At 38.4% G+C, this 21792-nt stretch overlaps 7 protein-coding genes across 7 annotated transcripts; 4 read left to right on the forward strand and 3 right to left on the reverse strand.

Annotated features, from left to right (window-relative positions):
- Window positions 1-21: 21 nt before the first annotated feature.
- On the reverse strand, window positions 22-2442 carry CORC01_09569 (phthalate transporter; the record flags this gene model as incomplete). Its single annotated transcript, XM_022621198.1, has 12 exons — window positions 22-236; window positions 293-407; window positions 523-536; window positions 596-775; window positions 839-1095; window positions 1165-1445; window positions 1508-1725; window positions 1779-1823; window positions 1885-1968; window positions 2037-2098; window positions 2164-2219; window positions 2284-2442. The coding sequence occupies 12 exons, from the start codon at window positions 2440-2442 to the stop codon at window positions 22-24; spliced, it is 1686 nt and encodes a 561-aa protein (XP_022472344.1).
- Window positions 2443-3998: 1556 nt separating this feature from the next.
- On the forward strand, window positions 3999-5306 carry CORC01_09570 (TfdA family Taurine catabolism dioxygenase TauD; the record flags this gene model as incomplete). Its single annotated transcript, XM_022621199.1, has 4 exons — window positions 3999-4209; window positions 4272-4616; window positions 4694-5068; window positions 5134-5306. 4 exons carry the CDS (start codon window positions 3999-4001, stop codon window positions 5304-5306), a joined length of 1104 nt encoding a protein of 367 aa, XP_022472345.1.
- A 537-nt stretch (window positions 5307-5843) lies between these two features.
- CORC01_09571 (uncharacterized protein) lies at window positions 5844-6344 on the reverse strand (the record flags this gene model as incomplete). Its single annotated transcript, XM_022621200.1, has 1 exon — window positions 5844-6344. The coding sequence occupies one exon, from the start codon at window positions 6342-6344 to the stop codon at window positions 5844-5846; it is 501 nt and encodes a 166-aa protein (XP_022472346.1).
- Window positions 6345-7756: 1412 nt separating this feature from the next.
- On the reverse strand, window positions 7757-9689 carry CORC01_09572 (pantothenate transporter liz1; the record flags this gene model as incomplete). The annotated part of the gene is made up of 7 exons (XM_022621201.1): window positions 7757-7950; window positions 8073-8212; window positions 8282-8388; window positions 8458-8643; window positions 8709-8921; window positions 8999-9277; window positions 9336-9689. 7 exons carry the CDS (start codon window positions 9687-9689, stop codon window positions 7757-7759), a joined length of 1473 nt encoding a protein of 490 aa, XP_022472347.1.
- Window positions 9690-10602: 913 nt separating this feature from the next.
- Window positions 10603-10969, forward strand: CORC01_09573 (glycosyl hydrolase family 71 protein; the record flags this gene model as incomplete). Its single annotated transcript, XM_022621202.1, has 2 exons — window positions 10603-10680; window positions 10742-10969. The coding sequence occupies 2 exons, from the start codon at window positions 10603-10605 to the stop codon at window positions 10967-10969; spliced, it is 306 nt and encodes a 101-aa protein (XP_022472348.1).
- A 536-nt stretch (window positions 10970-11505) lies between these two features.
- On the forward strand, window positions 11506-13101 carry CORC01_09574 (uncharacterized protein; the record flags this gene model as incomplete). Its single annotated transcript, XM_022621203.1, has 1 exon — window positions 11506-13101. One exon carries the CDS (start codon window positions 11506-11508, stop codon window positions 13099-13101), a length of 1596 nt encoding a protein of 531 aa, XP_022472349.1.
- A 122-nt stretch (window positions 13102-13223) lies between these two features.
- On the forward strand, window positions 13224-13568 carry CORC01_09575 (uncharacterized protein; the record flags this gene model as incomplete). Its single annotated transcript, XM_022621204.1, has 1 exon — window positions 13224-13568. One exon carries the CDS (start codon window positions 13224-13226, stop codon window positions 13566-13568), a length of 345 nt encoding a protein of 114 aa, XP_022472350.1.
- Window positions 13569-21792: the final 8224 nt, after the last annotated feature.

Here is a 21792-nt window from a genome sequence, read left to right on the forward strand (position 1 = left end):
GTGATCAAAACGCCCAAGATCTTAATGGGTGAAACGGAAATCCAATCGCTTGTTGCCCTGATCCTTTGTTGTCTCCAGGTATTCAAGTCTCTGCTCTTCCGACATACCATCCCAGATCCTGTCTCGGCTCTTATTGCGCCACACGTAGTAGGCCTTGACCAGTGGGTAAAGGACCAAATTCATACAAACAATGCCGAGAAGGGATCGGTTGCCACGCCTGTACAATGGCGCATCATCTGGACTTATGGTCAGTACTGTGGGATCTGTGATGTATGGATTATGGAAATTATACCAGCTCTGTAAATGTTGGAAGAAATGATTCCGTCTGCCTGCACAAACATATTGTAGCACGCGGCGGAGACTGTTCGTGATCGGACTGTATTGGAATTGCGACTGTTCCATCCAACCTATTCATTGAAGTTAGCGATTGCATTTCTTATAAGAAAAGAAAAAGAGCGGGAATTGAAGCGAATTCCGCATTGTATTACTCGCTCCGTCGAGATCGGGATCTAGGTAGCTTACTTGGATGGGGTGGGCTATGATTCCGTTAGTTCCAGGCACTTAGCTTAGTGAATTCGGATATGGTGAAGCTTACGATTTGGGTACATGAGAAGCAGGGTGATGATGGTGTAAAGAACCCATCTGTTGACTCCCGTTGTGTCGACAACGGCGAGGTAGATCAAGAATGGCAGTGCCCATATCTGACCAGTCATCGAAATGAAGGTGAGTTCGCCGATGACTTCGCCCAGGTATGTGATTATAAGCATCGTGATCACTGTCCCCAAGTGTTAGTCCAGCAATTACAGTAGAGTTGAAGCTAGTTGTTGAATGAACTTACTATGTCCAACGGTCCACGGGATAGCGAGAAGATTGGCCTGGAAGGTGTCGAATCCAAGATTCTTCAAGGACAGTGTGAGGTATTGCTGTTGTGGCGTCACAGGAATCTGGAACGTGAGACCCAGGATGTACAGGGGCCAGAGGTCGTAATCCTTGAGACTTTCCCAGAGGAGTCGCGGGGTGATTGGCTCGCGGTTGTGCATGCTGCTCTTGCTTGGGTCCTCGCGGATCACTCTGTTGACGATGATTGTTTCTTCTCTGTATCATCCTGTCAGTATCCTGTCTGGAAAAAAATCATGATGAAACAAAGCTTTGGATTCAACGCACCTTTCCGAGAACCAACCCTTTTTCCCGCGGAACCAACTCGCGGTCTGACAAGGGCCAGCTGGCATCAAAAGGAAGCCGAGAATGCCAATGACCAGTGTCAACAGTCCTTCAATGAGGAAAAGCCATCTCCATCCGGAATGGCCTTGGACGCCACGCATGTGGAGCAAGCCATACGCCAAGAGTGCAGAAAGAATATCGGCGATGCTCATGGCGGTCCAGAAGAAGCCGAGCCGCAGAGACAGCTCGTGGTGCTTGTAGAAGTATGACAGGTAGAGAATAACCTGGATATTATGTGTCAGCCGATCATCGTCATAGAGGTTATCATGAGACATTGATCGCTTACGTCGGGGATAAATCCACCCTGGAGGAGACCCAACAATGCTCGGCAGGCAAGGAACGAATCTCTTCCATTGAGCCAGAACTGGCAGCTGGCGACGATACTCCAGAGGATCATCTGCGCAGGGATCCAGCGATCGGGACCAACCCATTTAGATACTAGCTGAGACGGCAATTCGGCACAGAGGAATGCAAGCTTGAAAACGGTGTTTCCGAGATTGAAGTCTGGGATACTTGTCAGTGAAATTGTGTGTGCTTATCAACCTTGGGCAGCCTACCATTGGTGCTCATGCCTAGATCTCCCAGCATGTTGTCCGTGTTCGCTAGAGCAGTCACATGTCAGAATCGAAAAGTTTTGCGATTCATCAGGATGATCTCGCGTACCTTGACTGATGTTGGCGCGGTCAAGTTCAAGTGCCATGAACATGATACAGGCCCATATCATAATCCGAATGTCGATCTTTCTTACTTGGATTCGTGTCAGTATAACTAGGTATTTGCCATGGGCAACAGGAAGAAAGAGGACATTCACTCACCCAAGGCATATTCTTCAGCCCACGTCCATCGAGCGTTAGGGTCGAACCGGTGGTAGTTCTCCCTATAGTTGGCCGGTTTAGTCGCAATGTTGACTGGAAAATGGAGAAAAGAGTCCCTCAGACGTACCAGTCTTTACGCGGATGATATTTCTCGGCAGTATCGGGGTCGTCAAACACACTTGGCTACATCAAACTTTAGCCTGAATTGAAAACAAAAGACATAATTTGTATCGGATCCGAGGCATACCTGCGTGGCGACAGCAAAGGGATCGAAATTCTTATTTCTCTGGAACCAAAAGCGCTTCTCCTCAATGGGGGCCCCAAGAGGCGGGGCACTTTCCAGGGACACGGCAGACTGCTCTGCTTCGCCCTTCTGGAAGGGGCTCTTTGCCAGAACGGTCGCCATGGTCAGTGACACCTATTGTGAGGCTCTTGATGGTGATGTTTGAGGCCGAAGGATGAGTGGTCGGATGGCGTGTCTCCTCGGAGCTACATCCTCAGTGCTATATAAAGCAGTGCTACGAAGAAAAGACGGGTCGGCGGATCTCGTCAAGAAAAATTCGGGATCGTGGAGCTCTTCCGCCACCGAGGACTTTCACTATCATGCAGCATGCTTGATTACGCTGCGATGGCGAATGCGATCCACAGTATCACGTTGTTGCAAGGGAGACAAGCGCCGGCGTCGCCTGCGGCTGTAAGGGTCTCGAACTGGGGTCATTATCGTTAGTATAATCCGTCCGACAAAAGCCAACTGGCAACACTGAGCTCAACCTCGCTCAAAGTCCGAGAGGTGTGTGAGATGGGGTGAAATAGACTTTTGCATACGATGGCCGTGCTCAACTCGACGGTTGGGAAGCCTCGGCAAAGCCTCCCATCATTGGCCTACAGCTGCCAGCTTGCAACGGAATCAAGATCGAGTACATGATTATCGCCTAGAGAATCCCAACTCCAGCTCAAACCGGCCAGGATACCGGTACATCCATTGCCTGCATCCTTGTCTGAGAGATGGAGTGGAGTGGGGGTTTACCCATCCGAGTTCGCCGTGCAGAGAATCCCCTGCAAGGTGAATGGATTATCAGCTATTGAAGAACTCGAGGAGCCTGCAGGATATGGCCGCTATCGCTTCTGCTTTGATTGTGTGGGCGGCCGTTGAGCGATAAGTCTGGGTCTGGGTTGGGCCGCGTTGTTGAAGTTCGCCATAGGCAAAGGTTCTGACGCAAGACACCACTTCGGACCGTTATCAATGCCCTTGGTTTCTGTCTACATAGTAAAGATTGCGAGACATCACTCGAAACCGACGTTGAATACCATCAACCTACAAGCGTGTTGATGAAATATCTGCTAGCTTTTGTCAATAGCAAGATGTCGCTCGTCAGAATGCGAGCTAAGGGCCTGGAGCAGCCACATGGGCTTGCATCAGCTTGCCCCCACGAAAACTGCCACTCTTCAGCCGCTTTGTGTGAAATTGCTCTTTTGTTATCGTGTACAATGTAGCTTGCGCGCGATAATGAAAGGGGGGGGTGTTCGCGAGGTGAAATAGGCGAGTCTTGATTGGCCAGTCCGGTGGAACAATGCCGTGATGACACCATTTCTGCCGCATCCACGCCATTTGCGTGAAGGGGTTGATCAATCACGAAATGAGGTCGCCGTCTTTCACCATCCCGATGCACCCTGGAAGTTTCCACCTGTAGAATGCGGGGGTTCCCCGAGCTGCTGGAATCTCACCGGATGTCGCTCTCATCCGGAGTTGCAAAGTCGCAACCGCCGACAGGATGTCGCGATGGCTTGCATCTTCCTACGTCGCGTCATGGGCGAGCCGGTCGACTTATAAAATGGTATTATTTGCGCCCGATGGAGAGAGTGCAGGGAGGAAAAAGCTTGCAAAAAAAACCATACCCATCCCGTATTCCGCCCAGTAACAGAGTTTGAATCAATCTATTCATCAGCCGGAAAAAAAAAAACATGGCTCCTACAGCTATTGACACCGAGGTGCCTATTCACACCAGCACCAAGACTTCACATCCGACGCCGCTCAAGTCATCCAACGTGCTGGATCAATATGAGTCCTTTGACGTGACCCCCAATATCGGCCGCGAGTTCCCAAAGGCAAACTTGGTGGACTGGCTCAACGCCCCCAACGCCGATGAACTGATTCGAGATCTTGCCATCACAAGTAAGTACCTACTTGGCTGGACTCGTGAGATGAAGTTGAGCGTAGCTAATCGTGGGGCAAAGTCTCGCAACGCGGCGTCGTCTTCTTCCGCGCCCAGGACAACTTGACCAATGATCTGCAAAAGCAACTAATCCTCCGATTGGGAGAACTCACCGGCCGTCCCTCCGACTCTGGGCTCCACATTCACCCGGTCCTCAACTCGGAGCGGGAACTGGGCGGGGCCGACCCGGAAATCAGCACCATCAGCTCGGTGCAGCACAAGAAGATCTACCGCAAGCCCCTGGAGGGCGAAGAGCTTAGCCCGAAGAAGCAGTCCACTGCGCAATGGCACAGCGACATTGCCTTTGAGCCTGTTCCGGCCGACTACTCATCCTTGCGCCTGGTTGAGCTGCCCAAGACGGGCGGTGGTAAGCAAGAACCCACCCAAATGATGAAGTTTTCAAAAAGTCGCCGGGGTGCAAAAAAAGGCTGACACACCGTACAGACACGCTTTGGGCGTCTGGGTATGAGATTTATGACCGGCTCAGCACTCCCTACCAAAAGTTCTTGGAGAGCCTCACAGTCACGTTTGAGCAGCCTGGCTTTGCCGCCGTTGCCGAACGTGGCGGCTTTACCCTGTATGACAAGCCGCGCGGCAACCCCAAGAACGTAGGAAGCATCCTCAAAGCAGTTCATCCGGTCGTGAGAACGAATCCCGTGTCGGGCTGGAAGAGTATCTTCCCCGTGGGCGGCCACGTCAAGCACATCAATGGTGTGACAGACGAGGAGAGCAAGCACCTGCTCAATTGGTTTCTGGACATTTTGCAAAAGAACCATGACATCCAAGTCCGCCTCAAATGGCAAAATGTCAACGATATCGGTACGTTTGAACCATGTATTCGCAAGCGGGAGAGGGGATTACACGTTACTAACAGAGATCCGCAGCCATTTGGGACAACCGAAGCACTTTCCACACCGCAACCTTTGACTACGATGACCAGGGAGAACGGTTCGGAAACAGAGCAGTTGGAATCGGTGAAGCGCCTTACCAAGACCCCAACAGCAAGGGACGTCGTGAGGCTCTGGGCCTTTCGTATGTGACCGTGCCAGGATTGTGAGACACTGGACTTTCATGCTCTTGTTACCATGGATAGATGTGCTTCACAATTTCAAACAAATCTACCCAGAATGAAGCTCAAATGTTGTAAAATTGGGGACGCGGAGAAGTTCACGTGTGCATTCACCATTCAAATGCTCAATAATTAACCCCGTAGCGAACTTTGGCCTGCATGAATTCATTAGCTGATAAATCCTTGTAATAGGTTCGGTAGGAGCACTGACCTCGAAAGCTGCTGCGGCAAGGTGTTCGCGTCAATCTCCCGTGTGGTGTAGCGCATGAATGGCTGACGTCACTCGCTCTCTCCCCGTCATGTTTGCACGCGCCTGGAGACCTAAACTGCCCGATACTTCTTACATTTTTTTGTAATTTTGGTTGCGGTAGGTGGTGCTAGCCAAGCCATAGGTACTGTCTCTCTTCGCGGAACAAACATCAATGGTAGTGGAGGCCCATAACAACCCCGTCGAGCTGGTCCACGACGGGGGACGACTCGGACAATCAAACCAATAGACCACGGCGGATCGACTCCCACATCTTTCTAAAGCTTCTTCTCGTTCTCCTTTCCCTTTGCCTCCTTTGGGGCGCTGATCCCAATACCCAGGATAATCAAGATCCGCACCAAAACCATTGGCGCCGTCGTGAAGAAGGTGACATAATCTTCCACGGTCCACGTGGACCTATCCAGCCATACCTCCCAGCCTCCGACGGCCTGCGCGGTGCCGTGGCAGTAGGCGATGTCGCTCAGGAGCATGCCCGCACAGAGGACGCGCCACAGCGCGAGGTCGTCAAAGACGCGCATGACCACGCCCTCGGTGAAGGCGAAGTGAAGCCAGCCGCCGCCGAGTTGCGTGTAGAGGAATTGCGTGTTGGGCGCGTACGGGAACGCGTTGCGCACCATGACGGCGAGGTACTGATTCGGCGTGTGGAGGACCATGACGGCGCCGAGCACCGCGAAGATTGGCTCGAGGGTCATGATGATGAGTCGGTAGATGCCCGGGACCGCGGCAGAGCCTTTGATCGTCACCCGTTGTGTGGCCATTGTGTTCGGTTCGTCCGTTTTTTTTTTCAATTCGTTATCGATCGCGTACTTTCTGATTCTTGTGAGAAAATTTGTGGTTTATACTCTTCGCGTTCGAGTATTTTGTGTCGCGATGACTGGTGGTCTGGCAGGCCAGTCAAAAACAAGTCATGGGTAAAGGTGAACGACCCGAGAAAAAAAAAAACCCCCAAGCAATATGCTCCCCCCAAACAGCTGCCGGTCACTAGCTTGATCAAATGCTTTTCCCAAGCTCAATGAAACATGCACTCGGATGCGCCGGCTGCGGGGTGCCTGGAACCCGAGACAGCAAACGCCAGTGATCCTAGCTCATACGAAGTTACGAGAGTTGCCGGAGGGGCATGTACAGCCAATAGGTGACCGAGACAATAGTGACCGAGATGAGGAAGATGGAGAACACGTAGGGAAGCTAGCATCTGGTTAGCTTGAGCGCAGAGGCCAACTGTTGCTTTCCTGCCAGGGCTGGGACTGCTAAACGATCCCGACCCTCTTGCAGGTTGTCTCGTTGATATGAGGCGGAACCCCTTGATCTGTGGTTTTTTGCTGTGCTGGATGGACGATTTGAAAGGCAGCATCAGTCCGAAAGAAGACGGTCTGCAGGCCGGAGAGGCCTAACATCGACACGGGTGTCATCGATTGCCGGCAGACGGCTTCGCGGAAGTTTTCGAAAATGCTACTTCAACTTGGTCTGTGCGGTTTAAAGTTAATGAAAACTATGAGCTCTTGAACACTTGCAGGTTTGTCAACGCTAGCGACCCCTTCAATGTATTCATCTACAAGATTGTACGGATACCATCTCACTCGAATGACGGTGAAGTAAAAGTTCCAGCAATGCTATTCATTAACAATCGCTTGGGAAAAGAGCTTCACCGTGGACGCAACGGAAATACGAGACATTGACTCAGTCGCATGGACCGTAGAGGTGGATCCAAGGTTTCGGCTTCCACTCGAACCATTTCTAGCGAAATGATCCGGCAAAAAAAGTGAGAGGAATCGTTGTGGTTGATTGTGAGATGTCTGTGCGAGGGCGGTCAAATTGGAAAAATATTGGAGAGCTCACACCGCTCAATTGTCTTCAACGAGAACAATCCGTATCGACCTAATACTTGACGTGGGTAACTGGTGTCAGACCATGAAGAACTTGGTGCGCAAAGCTGCTGGTGCACGCACACAGAAACGATGGTCTTGTTTGACTATGTAATTATGAAGGAGCTAACAACCCTTCCCCGAACAAGCATCTAGGATACCTCTGAAGCTCCTCTGCTGATGACTGAGTTTAACCTGAAGGGCTATCAATTAATGAAAACGTCAACACGCTACCTTGTCAGGAACATCTTGTACGGCTTGTGAGTCTTGCAAAAATGACTACGATATCAGATGGTCGTAGACTTGCCCTACTTCTTGTCAACATGGTCACTTTCTCCAATGCTCTCGTTTCCCTCGGGGTGATATTCCACCTGGCCAGATTCCAAAGTGGTCTCCCCGTCCCGAGAACTGTGTTTCTGCTCTCGCAAGACCAGCAGGCGAATGCCGATCACTGCAATAATTGCAGCAATGATGAAACCAAACGTCGCAGGAAAACCGTATCCTGAGAGACCGAAATCATCAGCACTAGTTTCTGACACGAGCCATTGGGGATGGCCACTTCCGACCTCCCACCGCTGTTGCTTGATAACCGTCACCATTGGTAGGGGCGAAATATTGACTTACTAAATGTTGGAGCCATGGTTTGAGGAAAGATGATGAGGGGAAGCCAAGCGTCGACGGCGTATTGCATTCCGTTCATGCTGCTGATCACCAAGGCGCGCTCCTCGTTGTCGCCAGCACATATTTCATTGGCCCAGGTGTAGCTGTGAAATGTATTGTCAGCTTTGAATCCAAGGAATGATACTAGGATATTCTAGACGGCGAGGACCTACAATACTGCAGTCATAAGATGCACGCTGCTGGTCAAAAAAGCAAACAACTTCAGTTGCACACTTGGAGGCCAAAAAGCCAAGATGCCATTTGGGATTAAAGCCAACAACTAGGATTTTGTTAGGCCTTGATGATTTTGTAGAAACCTGCTCCCTCGATCTCTGGAGGGGTGTCTTACCAATGGACAAATGATCAAGGCAAAGCGGCTCCCGGTGTAGTCGGACAGGAATCCCCAAAGAATGATACAGAAAGCACTAATGAGCTTTGATCCCGTCGGAATGACGTTCCTGTCTACAACAGAGAACTTTTCTGCCTTGAGCCAGATAGCAAAGTATCCGCCCGCTTGACAAGACTCTCCGTAAAGCTAACGATTGATTAGGATCCTGTAACACATGATGATGCTCTGTCCGCAAAAGATGTTGCACGTACCACGTAGCCCAGGACAAAAGCATACCATCTCCACTTCAAGAGGACTCTCTTGAAAGTCGCCAGGGTAATTCCCGCGGGTGCCGCTTTACCAGCTTTGGTGACTCGATCAATCGCCAACTCGCATTCTTTGGCAGTCAGGAACTTGGACTTGGTGGTGTACGGTGTATCTGGTAGGACGAAAAGAGTGGCAACGCCAACGGGAATTGTCATGCACTAGGGTATAACAAGAGATTAGCAACTTGGTTTGGCGTCAAGGCCACCAGAAGGTGACGGCAGTGAGATCCTCTTACTCCACAGACGATATATAGCCAGCGCCATCCAGCATGGCCATGGGCACCGTCGAGGCTCTCGTAAACTGCCGCTTGCAGATACCCGCCAAAAGCCGAGCCCAGGGGAGCAGTCATGTGGAAAATGGCGACTCTCTTTGCAAGCTCGGTCTTGGTGTACCAACTACCTAGAACGTAAAGCAGTACTGGAAAGAAGGAGCTCTCAAAGAAACCAACGAGGAAGCGGAATGCGTAGAGTTGGCCCACATTCTGCGTCCCTGCTTGGGCAAATGTAAAGACTCCCTAACGATTGAACCAAGTTAGTGTCTCGCTTGACAGAGGCGGTTGAGGCGAGGCGTACCCATCCGACTTCCATCGCGGCTAGCCAAATGCTCGGTCTAATCTTTTGGACAATCAACGTGCTGGGAATCTGCATCACCGCATACGCGCATGTGTAGACCATTTGAGCATAGGTGTACTCGTTCCCAAACATCTTGAGGTCCTCTTGCATTCCCGAGACGTAGGCGTTTGCCAGGTTCCCTTGATCGAGATACTTCATGAAGAAGCCCAGGCATCCTATGGTCAAAATTGACCAATCCAACTTTCGAAGTAACACACGTTCCTCATGGCTCTTGAGGTGTGTATCCGTGTCCCAAATGAAGGAACGGAACGATCGCGAGGGCGCTTTCGAATGCTGAGGCGCAGATTCAGCCATTATGGACATACAAAGACGTGGTTCTACCGGCGTCAAAGGGTTGCAGACGGAACGAAATCAGCAGTCGCAGAGTCCAGTAGGACATGACCCCCTTTATCACTCCTCCTCATCCAGTGTTGCGCCATCAGAATGATGTTTTTTCTTTCCCACGGAGAGGTGCAGCAGATATGCACTGGTAGCACGGAATGGCCACTAACAATGATCAACACGGACGTGTAGGCCAAATGTAGAAAAGCCCAACTGCCGCAAGTCGGGCGACAGACAGTTCCTCCCGTCTCTTTGAGAACATGGTGCAGAACAACCCGGCGTCGTGCTGGGGGCGATCGGGGTCATTCCGACGAGCTTGACCAATGGCGGTGGAGATGGGATCGCGGGGGATGATAAGACGACAGAGGCAGGGGTCAATGACGAGCTCAGCCAACCACCTGTACACTCTCCGGGGAATAAGCGTGTTTCCACCGACAGTATTAAACAAGCGGAATGGACCATTAAGTCTACCGAGTCTATTTGTATCTATCTGACTTCCATCAAGGCGGCTTCACAAGTTGCGTCAATGAGTTTAATGAATCGAGGTTTCACTTTATAGTATGTACCCGAGGGCGTGTCGTGTTGAGCATTATTCTTAGGATAGAACTCAGCTGATAGCCATGTGGATAACGCGAGAGCGTGGACTAAACACGGAAGATAAGCATTTTGAATGGTGTTCGTTTCTGGCAGACGACTGGACCCTTTTCTCAGAGATTTCTTCATTCAAAGATAGGACAGAGTAAGGGAAGTCTGGTCGTCGAGATAGAGCAAAACTAGTATGTAAATGCTATCAAAGCTGCCACGTACTTGATACAATTCTCCAGCAAGCCATTCTTCTGGATTCATTCTCTAAATATTCCGGCATTTGACACTATCTTTTAAAGATATGAAACTCAACGTTCTTCTTTTAGCCGTTACTGGCGCAGTCCGTGTCCAGAGTACTACAGTTTTCGCACATTTTATAGTCAGTCTACAGAACGAACTGCTATTCTTTAGCCGATGAACATCTACTTACACTCTGCCAGGTAGGAAACAAGGCTGAGTACACAGAAAGCACTTGGCGTACGGACATTAGGCTCTCCAAGGAAGCTCATATTGACGCCTTTGCCTTTAATATAGCCCATAGAGAGCCTATGTACGAGGTTTCTCTTGAGCGCGCTTTCAATGTCGCCAAAGATGAGGGCTTCAAGCTTCTATTCTCTTTAGACTACGTAGGAAGAGGTCCTTGGCCGAAGAAGACCGTCATCAGCTAGGTATCTAAAGAAGTATACATCGAAAGCCGAGTACTTTAAGCACAGTGATGGAAGACCTTTGGTTTCTACCTTCGAGGGCCCTGGCAATGCGAAAGACTGGATCGATATCAAAAGCCAAGTCAGCTGTTTTTTCATTCCTGATTGGACGTTTGAAGGAGTAAAGCCAGCTCTGGCTCTCGGAAATAACGTCGCGGATGGCCTTTTCAACTGGGCTGCTTGGCCCTGGGGTCCTTGAGATATGGATATTTATGTCGATGCCTCATATTTTCAGTATTTGGACAAGAGGCCGTATATGATGCCTGTTCTACCGTGGTTCTATACCAATATGCCCGGGTATAACAAGAACTGGATGTGGCGGGGTGACGACATATGGCATGATCGGTGGATTCAGGTCATTTATAACCAGCCTGAGTACGTAGCAGTATGGCAGTGCTTCAAAGATGATATTGTACTAACATACATCCCGATACGTCCGAATCATCTCTTGGAACGACTATGGCGAATCTCATCACATTGGTCCTCTTTAAAGCCGCGCTATGGAGGCGTTCACGGTTGGAAAAGCGCCATACAACTATGCCAACAACAGACCTCACGATGGCTGGCGTCAGACTCTACCTTTCTGGATTGACTACGGCAAGACTGGAAAAGCTACTGTATCTCAAGAGAGTCTCGTTGTCTGGTACCGTACAAGCTCATCCAGCGCCTGCTCTGATGGTGACACCGTCGGTAATACAGCAAGCCAACTTCAAATCGAGTTCCCTCCACAGCTTATCATGTTGGATAATATGTCTTTCTCCGCAGTACTCGCATGGGCAGCTGAGGTCACAGTCACAGTTGGTGGCAAGACTTTTACCCCGAAGTGGCCTTCGATTCCCGATGGAGGTGTTGGCGTCTATCATGGCAGCGTGGTCCTCCTTAGTGAGCCCGGCGATGTGAACGTCCAGCTCTCCAGACCTGGGAGACTTCTAGCGAGGTTAGACGGACCTGCCTTCAGCTCTGCGAGCTGCGACAATGGGCGTACGAATTGGAACCCTTGGGTTGGAAGTGCCGTCGTTGCCGGCTCCGTCTCCGCGACGATGCCAAACTCGAGACAAGACCAAGGCTGTACGAAGGGAAGTGGGGCCAAGGGCTTTGAAGAGCTGTGCGAGTTCAATTGCATGTACAACTACTGCCCCGGGTCGTCCTGCTTGTGCCAGGCTGTGGGAGTTCCCAACACAAAGCCGCCAGCGCTCGAGAAAGACGGATTCCCCGCCAAGGGGAAGAGCGAGAATTACTCCGGACTCTGCTCGAATGCCTGCAACCTGGGATTCTGTCCCGAAGAGCTTTGTTCTGAGATTCCTCAGACGACTGTCGTACCGACAGTCTCCGAGTTTCTTCCACCTGCCTGTAGGGCAGGTACCTCTCGAGCAGGGTATGAACGCTTCGAGGGCCTTTGTTCCTACGCCTGCAACTTCGGCTTCTGTCCTCTGCACGTTTGCCGATGTACATCAGAGGGAGGCCTGATAGAGCCACCAGCGCAGATACCCGGTGCAACTGGCAAGCCTGTTGTGGATTTCAATGATGAGAAGCTGTGCGAGTTTGCCTGCTCTCGTACCTGGTGTCCATCTGATGTTTGCAAGTCAAAGGACGACGAAGAAACGCAACCGCCAACCGACCCCAACGATACCTGCCAAGCGAGCGATAGAACCTACAGTGATCTCCCTATTGATCGGAATGGCGAGTACATGCGCTGGTTGTTGATGGAGCCTGAGAATGCAGCAGTGACGGGCAGACAATACATCACCATCGTCAATCTCACGCCGCATCCTTTCAAGCTCACTTCAACACACAGCTACCAGATGGACGAGTTCAACTGGGGCGATATTCCTCCAGGCAAGGCGCGTCAAAACGTCGCACACTATACTGGGAAAATTGGAGCTAACAATGTCGATGACAACGGAGAAGCGTACTATGACATCGGGAACACTGGCAAAAAGTTCGTCGTACGTGCCACAACTCATATATCTGATACCTATCCCAGGCGCGTCGTTTTCGACCTGAGCGGGATGAGCAAGGGCCAGCGCGAGTACAAGGTGCCGGGCCAGGAGGTAACTGTTACTCTTGTCATCACGGGGAGTGTGTCTATGACTTGACCGCTGACTGGAGGTGGAGTGGATTCAACTACACTTTGGTCAATGGGTGGGCCTGCGCCGCATGGCGCCCCAAGACCGAAGCCCTCTCCAATCCCGAGGACGCGAAATTGGACCAAGTGCTCATGATACATACACCCTGGACCGTGACTTGGGATGCATCTGATACTGCGACATTGACGCCAAAGCTACCGACATTGGCGAGCCCAATGATAGTGCCGACGTGGACAACTGGTCAGACGATCCCGGATGGAGTTTATGACTACAAACCGCCGAGACTTGAGAGTGGTCCTGACCTTACAAAAGATAGTCTTTTCATGTTCCTGGTTGTTGGATGCCCTCTAATTTTGTTCGTGTTGATCTGCTCATGCGTGTTTTGCTGCATAAGGAGCTGCAGAAAGAAGAGGCGGCAGAAAAAGGCTGCGATTGTTGCGGCAACGAACGACGCACCTACTTCACCGCCCAAGTGAGAGCTCAGCCTCAGAATGGAGAATTTCTTTATGATGGAGTCTTGGTGTGGAACCTTATCCTGTAAATACCTCTTTCAACAAATTTTGAGCTCTTTGACTACGTGTTGCTGGATTTGAGATAGCCTCGGTAGGCTTCGCTATTTCAAGATGTAATTCAAATGGACATCTATGATAACGATACTGGAGAATTATTCATAGGATTAGTGCCAACACGTTGCGAACATGACGCCGTTGATGGCGTGCAGCGGACAAACGCATTTTCCCGTGACACAATTTGTTTTGCTGGAGCAAAGGGGCTCGCTCACCCTTACTTTCCATGCTTAGCACAAGCCCGCGGCCCGTCGCCTTGGAGTCGTGGTACAACGCTGGTCCATGCATCATGTTAAGTAATAGTCCGAGGACGTAGTTGCCTTGGATTTACTGAAAGAATATGAATCACTAACCAGCGCTTATACCCAAATAAACAAATCAAATATGAGGTTCGTATTTAATTATTTACTTTATTTCTTACGCTATATTTAATTATTTAATAAATAATTAATAAATTTAATTGATTTCTTAATCAGGAATAAATAAAGCTATTACGAAAATCTTTATAATATTAACTTATAAATTTTATTTCGATTAACTTTTTTAATTAAAAAATTAACTTTTTATTTTTATAACACCGCTACGAAGCTAATTTTTAAAATATTAAACTTTTTTTAATATAAAAAACCTTATTAATAATCGTTATAAAATTAAAATTAACTTTACGAAATTAAATATCTATTACGGTCTATAACTAGATTTCCTATCTTTTATATACGGTTGCTTAAGAAAGAGAGGGCCGCGAAGTTCTTAAGATTTCCTAAAGATTTCCTTTAAAAAAAGCGCTTAAAAAAGCCTAAGATTTCCTTAAAATTTCCTTAAGATTTCTTTAAAAAAAATCATAAAAAAATCCTTAAAATTTCCTTTATTTTTTTTAAAAAAAATTATAAAAAAATCTTTAAGATTTTTTAAAAGTTTTTTTTAAAACTTTTATAATATATTTAAAAGATTTCGTTAGGAAATTTATAAAAAAATCTTAAAAAAAGGTATTAATATATTTTATTATTTTTATTATATAAAAACGTATAATAATTAATAATATAACTTTTTTTTAACGAACTAAGTAATATATTTATATTTTAAAAAGATAAGTTAAAAAGCGTTAACTTTTTTAAATTTAATAAGCTAATTAAAAAGTATTGACTTTATTAAAAAAATAAATTAGCTAAAAAGCCGTAATTTTATTATTAAATATCTTTAATTAATAAAAAGCGACGATAATATTTATCTCTTTTAAGATCTTAATATTATCCTTTTACTAAAGGACGCCGATCGAGCCGCCTAGTTAATTAATTACTATACCTAAAATTACCACCGGCTTAAGGCGTTTAACTAACTAAACGCCCTTATTATATTAATTTTATATATTATTAAAATAACTATTAAATTAAAAAAAAGCGCCTAGGTATATTAAAAAATTTCCTATATATAAACGTAAAATATATACTTATTAAAATTTAAAACCGCATTTTTTAAATAATTTAAAAACGAAAATAAATATCGAAACGAAATATACTTTTATTTATAATAGTATAAAACGCTTTTATTTCTTTTTATTATAAATATTATAAATATTATAAAAGAAATATTATTTAGTTTATTTCTATACGAACTAAAGCTATTATTAAAACGAATAAAAAAGACTCCCCCCGCGCTAAAAATAAATATTAATCCTTTTATTTTTTTTATTATAGAGTAACTAAAAACCCCCGTATTATTATAATTATTAATTAAAAAAAAAAGTATTTAAAAAAAAAAATATTTTTTATTTTAAACCGATTTAATAAAAAAGAAGAGTTATAAAGTTCGATATAAAGTTTTACTTAGCTTATTAACTTTTTATTAAATATAGTATATTTATTTAATGACTTTTTATTTTTATATATAAAAAATAAATTACGCCCCCCTCTATTAAACTAAAGAATTTTAATTTAAAAAAAAAGAAAAGTATATATTTTTTAAAAAACTTTATACCGAACTATATTTAATTATATTAAAATTTATATTAAAAATAAGCACAGAGGATAATAAAGCTATAACCGTTATAATTTTTTACGTCGCGTAGCGTTAAGTAAAATTATAAAGTAAATTAATTAAGATTAATATTAAAATAATCTAAACTAATAAGCTTAATAAAAAATAGATTATAAATAATTAAAAGATTTTAATATTAAGTTCGATTATAAATACGACCTTTTATACTATAAAATAAAATATTTATTTTTTTTAATAATAAGATAAAGCTTTTAAAAACCGCTATCTCGCTATTTATCATAAAATTTTAAAAATTTCTTTAATAATAACTCGGACAATAATAAAAATTTATAACTTTTCTTATTAATAAAAAATTCTATAATAAATTTCCGTTTCCGAATAAAAGATATTAAATAGTTTAAATTTATAATTAAATATAATAATACTTATAATATAAAAATAAAAAATATAAAAATTATTTAAATTAATATCGATCGTTTTATTAACGCTTTTTAATAATACGTAAGGTAATCTCCTATTTATATAAAAACTATTATTTTTAACTTAAATAAATATTTATTAAAAACCGTAAATGAATAATATACTAACGATTTAAAAATATAATAATAAAAAGAATTTAAAAATATTAAATATAATCTCAAAACCTAGGCTCTTTTCTTTTATTAACGTTTTAAAATACCGAAAGCTATCGCTATATAATAACTTAACCGGCTATATTATAACTTAAAAAACGTTAAAAATAATAAAAAAATTAAATATTTCTTAACTAAAATTAATTAACTAATTTAAAACGTAGGATATTTATCTAACTATTTCTTAAAACTAATCTATAATAAAATAAATATTAACCTTATCGCCGGTAAACCTCGTCCGAATAAAACAATTAACTAAAACAAATAGTTTTAAAAAATAATAAATTATTAAAAAAAATAAAAACAAAACGTATACTAAAGATAAAAATCATAACTAAAAGCTAAAATTAATTTTTCTACCGGATCTAAAACCTAATATCCTAAATTTACTTATTTTTAACTATTAAAAGCTTTAAAAAAAACCGTAAATTAAATAAAAAACCCTTTTTATTAACTATAACCGTCCATAAATTAATTAAATTAATAAACATAACGGCCGTAATAAAAATCTCCCCGTTAATAAAAAAACTATTCGTAACCTTAAAAAAATAACTTAAATCGTTTAAAACGAAAATAACTTATTTATAAATATTAAAAAAAAGGAATATATATTATTTAAAACGTCTATATTTAAAACGAGGATGGTATAATTAATATAATTATTTAAAAATAAATATAAAACGAAGGTTTTTATATAATAAATATATTCTATATTAATTTATAAATAAACGTTATAAACTTATTAAGTTAAAACGATTTAATTATAAAAAACGAGGAGTTTAAAAAAATAAATATTTTTAACAACGTTATTATTTTATTAAATTATTAATATATTTTAAAATATAATAATATTTATTTCTTTTCTTTAAGCTATAAGTCCTATAATATCGTTTTAAATAAAAAAAAAATATTAATAAAATTATTATTTAATTTATTAAAATACGATTAAAATCGACTTATAACTAAAAATAATAAAAAGCTTATTATAATAAACCGCTAACTTATATATAATATTTTATAATTATATTTATATAAAAATTATAATTAACCTTAGCCTTTACGGCCTATAAAAATAAGCCTATATAAACTTAAAAGTAAGATAACTAATCATCTATAAAAATAATTTACTTTATATATTAAATTATATAATTAACCGTATTTTTAACTAACTTTTTACCGATATTAAATAAATAGAAAGCTTAAGATAAGTATTATTCGATTTATATATTATAAATTAAGTTAATAAAAAAATCGTTACTGTAAGATTATATTTCGAAGTTTAAATACTTAAGGATTTATAAATAAGAATCCTTATTAGCTAAAAGTTTAACGTCCTTAATTATATAAATATCTTTAATTTAAATAGAAAAATCCGTATCGAAAGCTATAATAATTTTAAAATATTAATAATAATTTTTACTAAACGATCCTTAAAAACTCACGTCGCTAAAGCAATATAAAACTAAACTATCCCGCCTTTTTTTAATACGTTTATATTAATACAAATAATAAAAAGTTTAAAATAAACTCGCTATTATTTAAACCTAATTATAATAATAAAATATACTACGTAATAAGTTATTTATTAATAATATATATCGAAAACTATTCGTTATACCCCTAAAAGTTTTATTATAATTAATAACTTAATTTTTTATAATAAATAAAAGCCGATATTAAAATCCGGCCTCCGTTTAATATTAACTATTTAACTAATACATTAATATTTCCTATAACCTATAACTTGACGCTAAACAAAAATATTTTTAATAAATACTTTAATTAAAATTTAAAAATAAGAATTAAATAAAATAAAGAAAAAGACTTTATTAAAATTTAAAAAAGCGTTATTATATTTAACTAAAATAAATAATTCGTATATTGAATAATAATAATCGTTTCCGAATTTCTTTTTATATAAAAACTTATTAAGCTTATACGAATTAGATTAAAAAAAATAATTATTCCGCTTATCTTAAATTATTATAAATATAAAATAAATTAATAAGTCTTTTTATAAAATATCGAAAACTAATAATTTATTAATAATAAAATAAACGATATATACGTAAAAAAACAAGCTAAATAAATTAAATTCTTTATACCGTTCGGAGCTCCCCTTTTTATAATATAAAAATAAATAAACGAAAAACGTAAAAAACGTATAATAATAAATCTTTAAACGCTTAATAAAATTATAATTCCGAACGCGTATTTATTATTATTATAATCCGAAGTTATAAAAAAAATTAAAAAAAAAGCTTTTATTATTAAAATCAATGTAAGAATATTCTTTTACTAATTTCTAATTAAAAAAAAGTATTAAAAACGATTAATAATAATTAACTATCGCAAGTAAAAAATATTAATAATTATATTAATAGGTTTTTATAATTCGCTAGCTTATACTTAAAAGTTTATTAATAATCTTTTTTATAAATATTAAGAATACGCTTAAGTATTTATAAACGATATTATTATTGTTTTAAATATTAAAAAATATATATATATATTATTTATAATAAGTATTCTCTATTTTAAAATAAAAAAATATTACGTTTTCCTTTAATAAATTATTTATTAGTTTCCTATTTATTAAGCTCTTAAGTTTTAATATAAATACTTTTAAACTTTAAAATATTAAAAATCGTATTAAAATATTTAAACTTATATACTTCCTTAAAAACTTTTTAGTTTTAAAAAAATAAATAAATTCTATAAATTATTTTTAATATTTTATTCCTCGCTACGTTATAAAAATTAACCTTTTTTAATAATAAAAAACTAATTTATTAATAAAAGCCCGAAAGTAAAGGAAATATTAAAAGTTAATTAAGAAATATTTTTATAATATAATAATTATCGATTTAACCGCTAAAAAAGAAATATCTTTTTTAAATATTAAATAAGCCCTTATAAAATCTACCGCCTTATTTTATTATAATCCTTTTTATATACTATTTATATAATTAAACGCCTTTTATAAAAAAGGATATAATATAATACTTTTTTATTTTAAACTTAATACGGAATAGAGCTTAAGAACCTTAATTCTTTATATATTAATTTAACTTATTATATATTTTAATAAAGTATTCTTAAATATCGAAAAGAAATACTAACTTATAAAACTTAAAGTAATATACCTTATATAGACTATTCGTAAAACGAAAATAATAGTTTAATTAGCTAAAAAAAATCTAATTATTATTTTTATTAACTACGCTTTTATATATAGAGTTATATAATAAATAACCTTATTTATAACTAATTATAAATACACTAATCTCCGGCTTATCCTAGCCGCTAAATATCTTTTATAATTTTAATTTATATATATCTATATTCTAAAAATAAATAATATTATTCTAAATATACTCTTAAGAATACCTTTAAATAACGGATATTTAAACCCTAATGATAAAAAATAACTAAATAAAATCTAAAACGAATTATTAATATATTAATTTACGGACGTATTAATTTCCTTTAATATAAAAAAACGAATTCGTTAAAAATATAAAAAAACTCTTAAATAAAAATAATATTATAAAATATTATAACGAGCGGATCTAAATTTTTACCTACCGTTTAATTTAAATTAAAAACTCTTTTATTATTTAGATTATAATAAAAAATAAAAACTATATATTTTAAATAATATAGCTACGGAACTTATCGCTATAACTTACGATAAAAACTAATATTATAAAAATAAACGAATTTAATACGAGTTATAAAATAAATTTATTATTAAAAACTTAATAATAAAAATTAAAAAGTACCGTCGATATTATTTAATTTATAAACTTATAAAAAAGGATTATAAAAAGCTAATTAAAACCTTATAACCTATTTTAATACTAACGATTTTTTTTTATATTATTATTATAGATTTTATTACGGGTCTATTTAAAATTTCCGTAGATAATATTTTATAAAAATTATTAAATTATCCTTTTTTTAATTTAATAATAACCGTTATAAATAAATTTTCGAAATCTATTATTATTATCCCCGGCTATATAACGTATATTTTAATAAACTAGGCTATTATATTTATATAAATACTTTAACTTTATAATTAAGGAATCCCTAAAAATATTATTTCGGACTAAAACCTAAAATTCTTATCTAAATTTTAATAAACTTTATAAAAAAAACTCAATATAAGCCTTAAATTCTTAATAATTTATTATTTTTAAATAAATAAATAATTAAAATAAAAAAATTAAACTATCGAAACCGTATTATAAATATAATATATATCGTATCTAAATATAAATTAGCTTAAAAGTATTATTACTATATAATTTAACCTTAATAATAGATACGTTATAATAATAAAATACTTACTAAACGAACTATTTTATAAGTTTAAAACTAACGGCCTATTAAACTTATTAAATAATATAAATACTATTTTTAATAAAAATATATTTTAAAAAAAAGCTAAACTTTTTATTATAAAAAGGTAAATATAAATAAAAATAGTATTTAATAAAGAATATCGCTATATCGTATTTATTTTAAGAAATTTTATTTATCTCTAGCTAAAAAAAGGCTATAAATTACTTAAAAACTTATTAAAAAAGATATCCTTTTAATATATTAAATTAATATAAGTAATAAAATAAGTCGGTCCTTTAGTATATAAGCTTAACCTCCCACCGATTATAAATATTTATTTAATAATATTAATAACCTATTTAATATTAATTTAAAATCTAAAAAAGGATCCTTTTTACTAAATAACGTTACCGGCCGTACTGATAAATATAAACGATTTATAATAAATAAAATAAAAAGATTAGTTTAGCTATTATAAAATAAATTTTTTTTTAAATAAACGCGTCCTAATTAAAGGCTAAAGGCTGCGGAAAATATAATACTTTATTAAATAAAAAAATTACCCTTATTTTTATAATATTTAAATAAACGTAAATATGATAAAGGTATTAAATTTAATAAAAACTTATAAATAATAGCTAGTTAATATTAAGAACAAGTATATATATAGTATACCTATAATAAAATTAAAAGCTATTTAATTAATACTAAAAAAACTAAAAAAATTACTATCTAATATATAAAAAAAAAAAAAAAAATTAAAACGGTCGAAGGAAATAATATAATAAAAGGTCCTTAAAAGGATTTCTTTAAAAAATTAATAAAACTTAAAAAATAATAATTCTTTAATTTCTTTAAGAAATTAAAAAAAAATAAAACGCTATCTATACTTTTTAATAAAGTAACTGTTAAAAAATAGCCCTACCGTTTATATAAGCTAGCTATTAATTAATAAAAAAATTTAAATAATAATTTACTTTTTAAAACTTTATTACTAAATAGTAGCGTAATAATATTATTATTTATTATTACGGAATCTTAAAGATTTTTTAAAAAAGGAGCTTATTAAGACTTATATTTATAAAAGTTTACGATTTCTTATATAATCCTTTTCGTATGCTTATATTTATTATTTATTTATTTTTTCTTTTTATTTT

This window comes from Colletotrichum orchidophilum (assembly GCF_001831195.1).
Source record: "Colletotrichum orchidophilum strain IMI 309357 chromosome Unknown Scaffold_87.1, whole genome shotgun sequence".
NCBI lineage: Eukaryota > Fungi > Ascomycota > Sordariomycetes > Glomerellales > Glomerellaceae > Colletotrichum > Colletotrichum orchidophilum.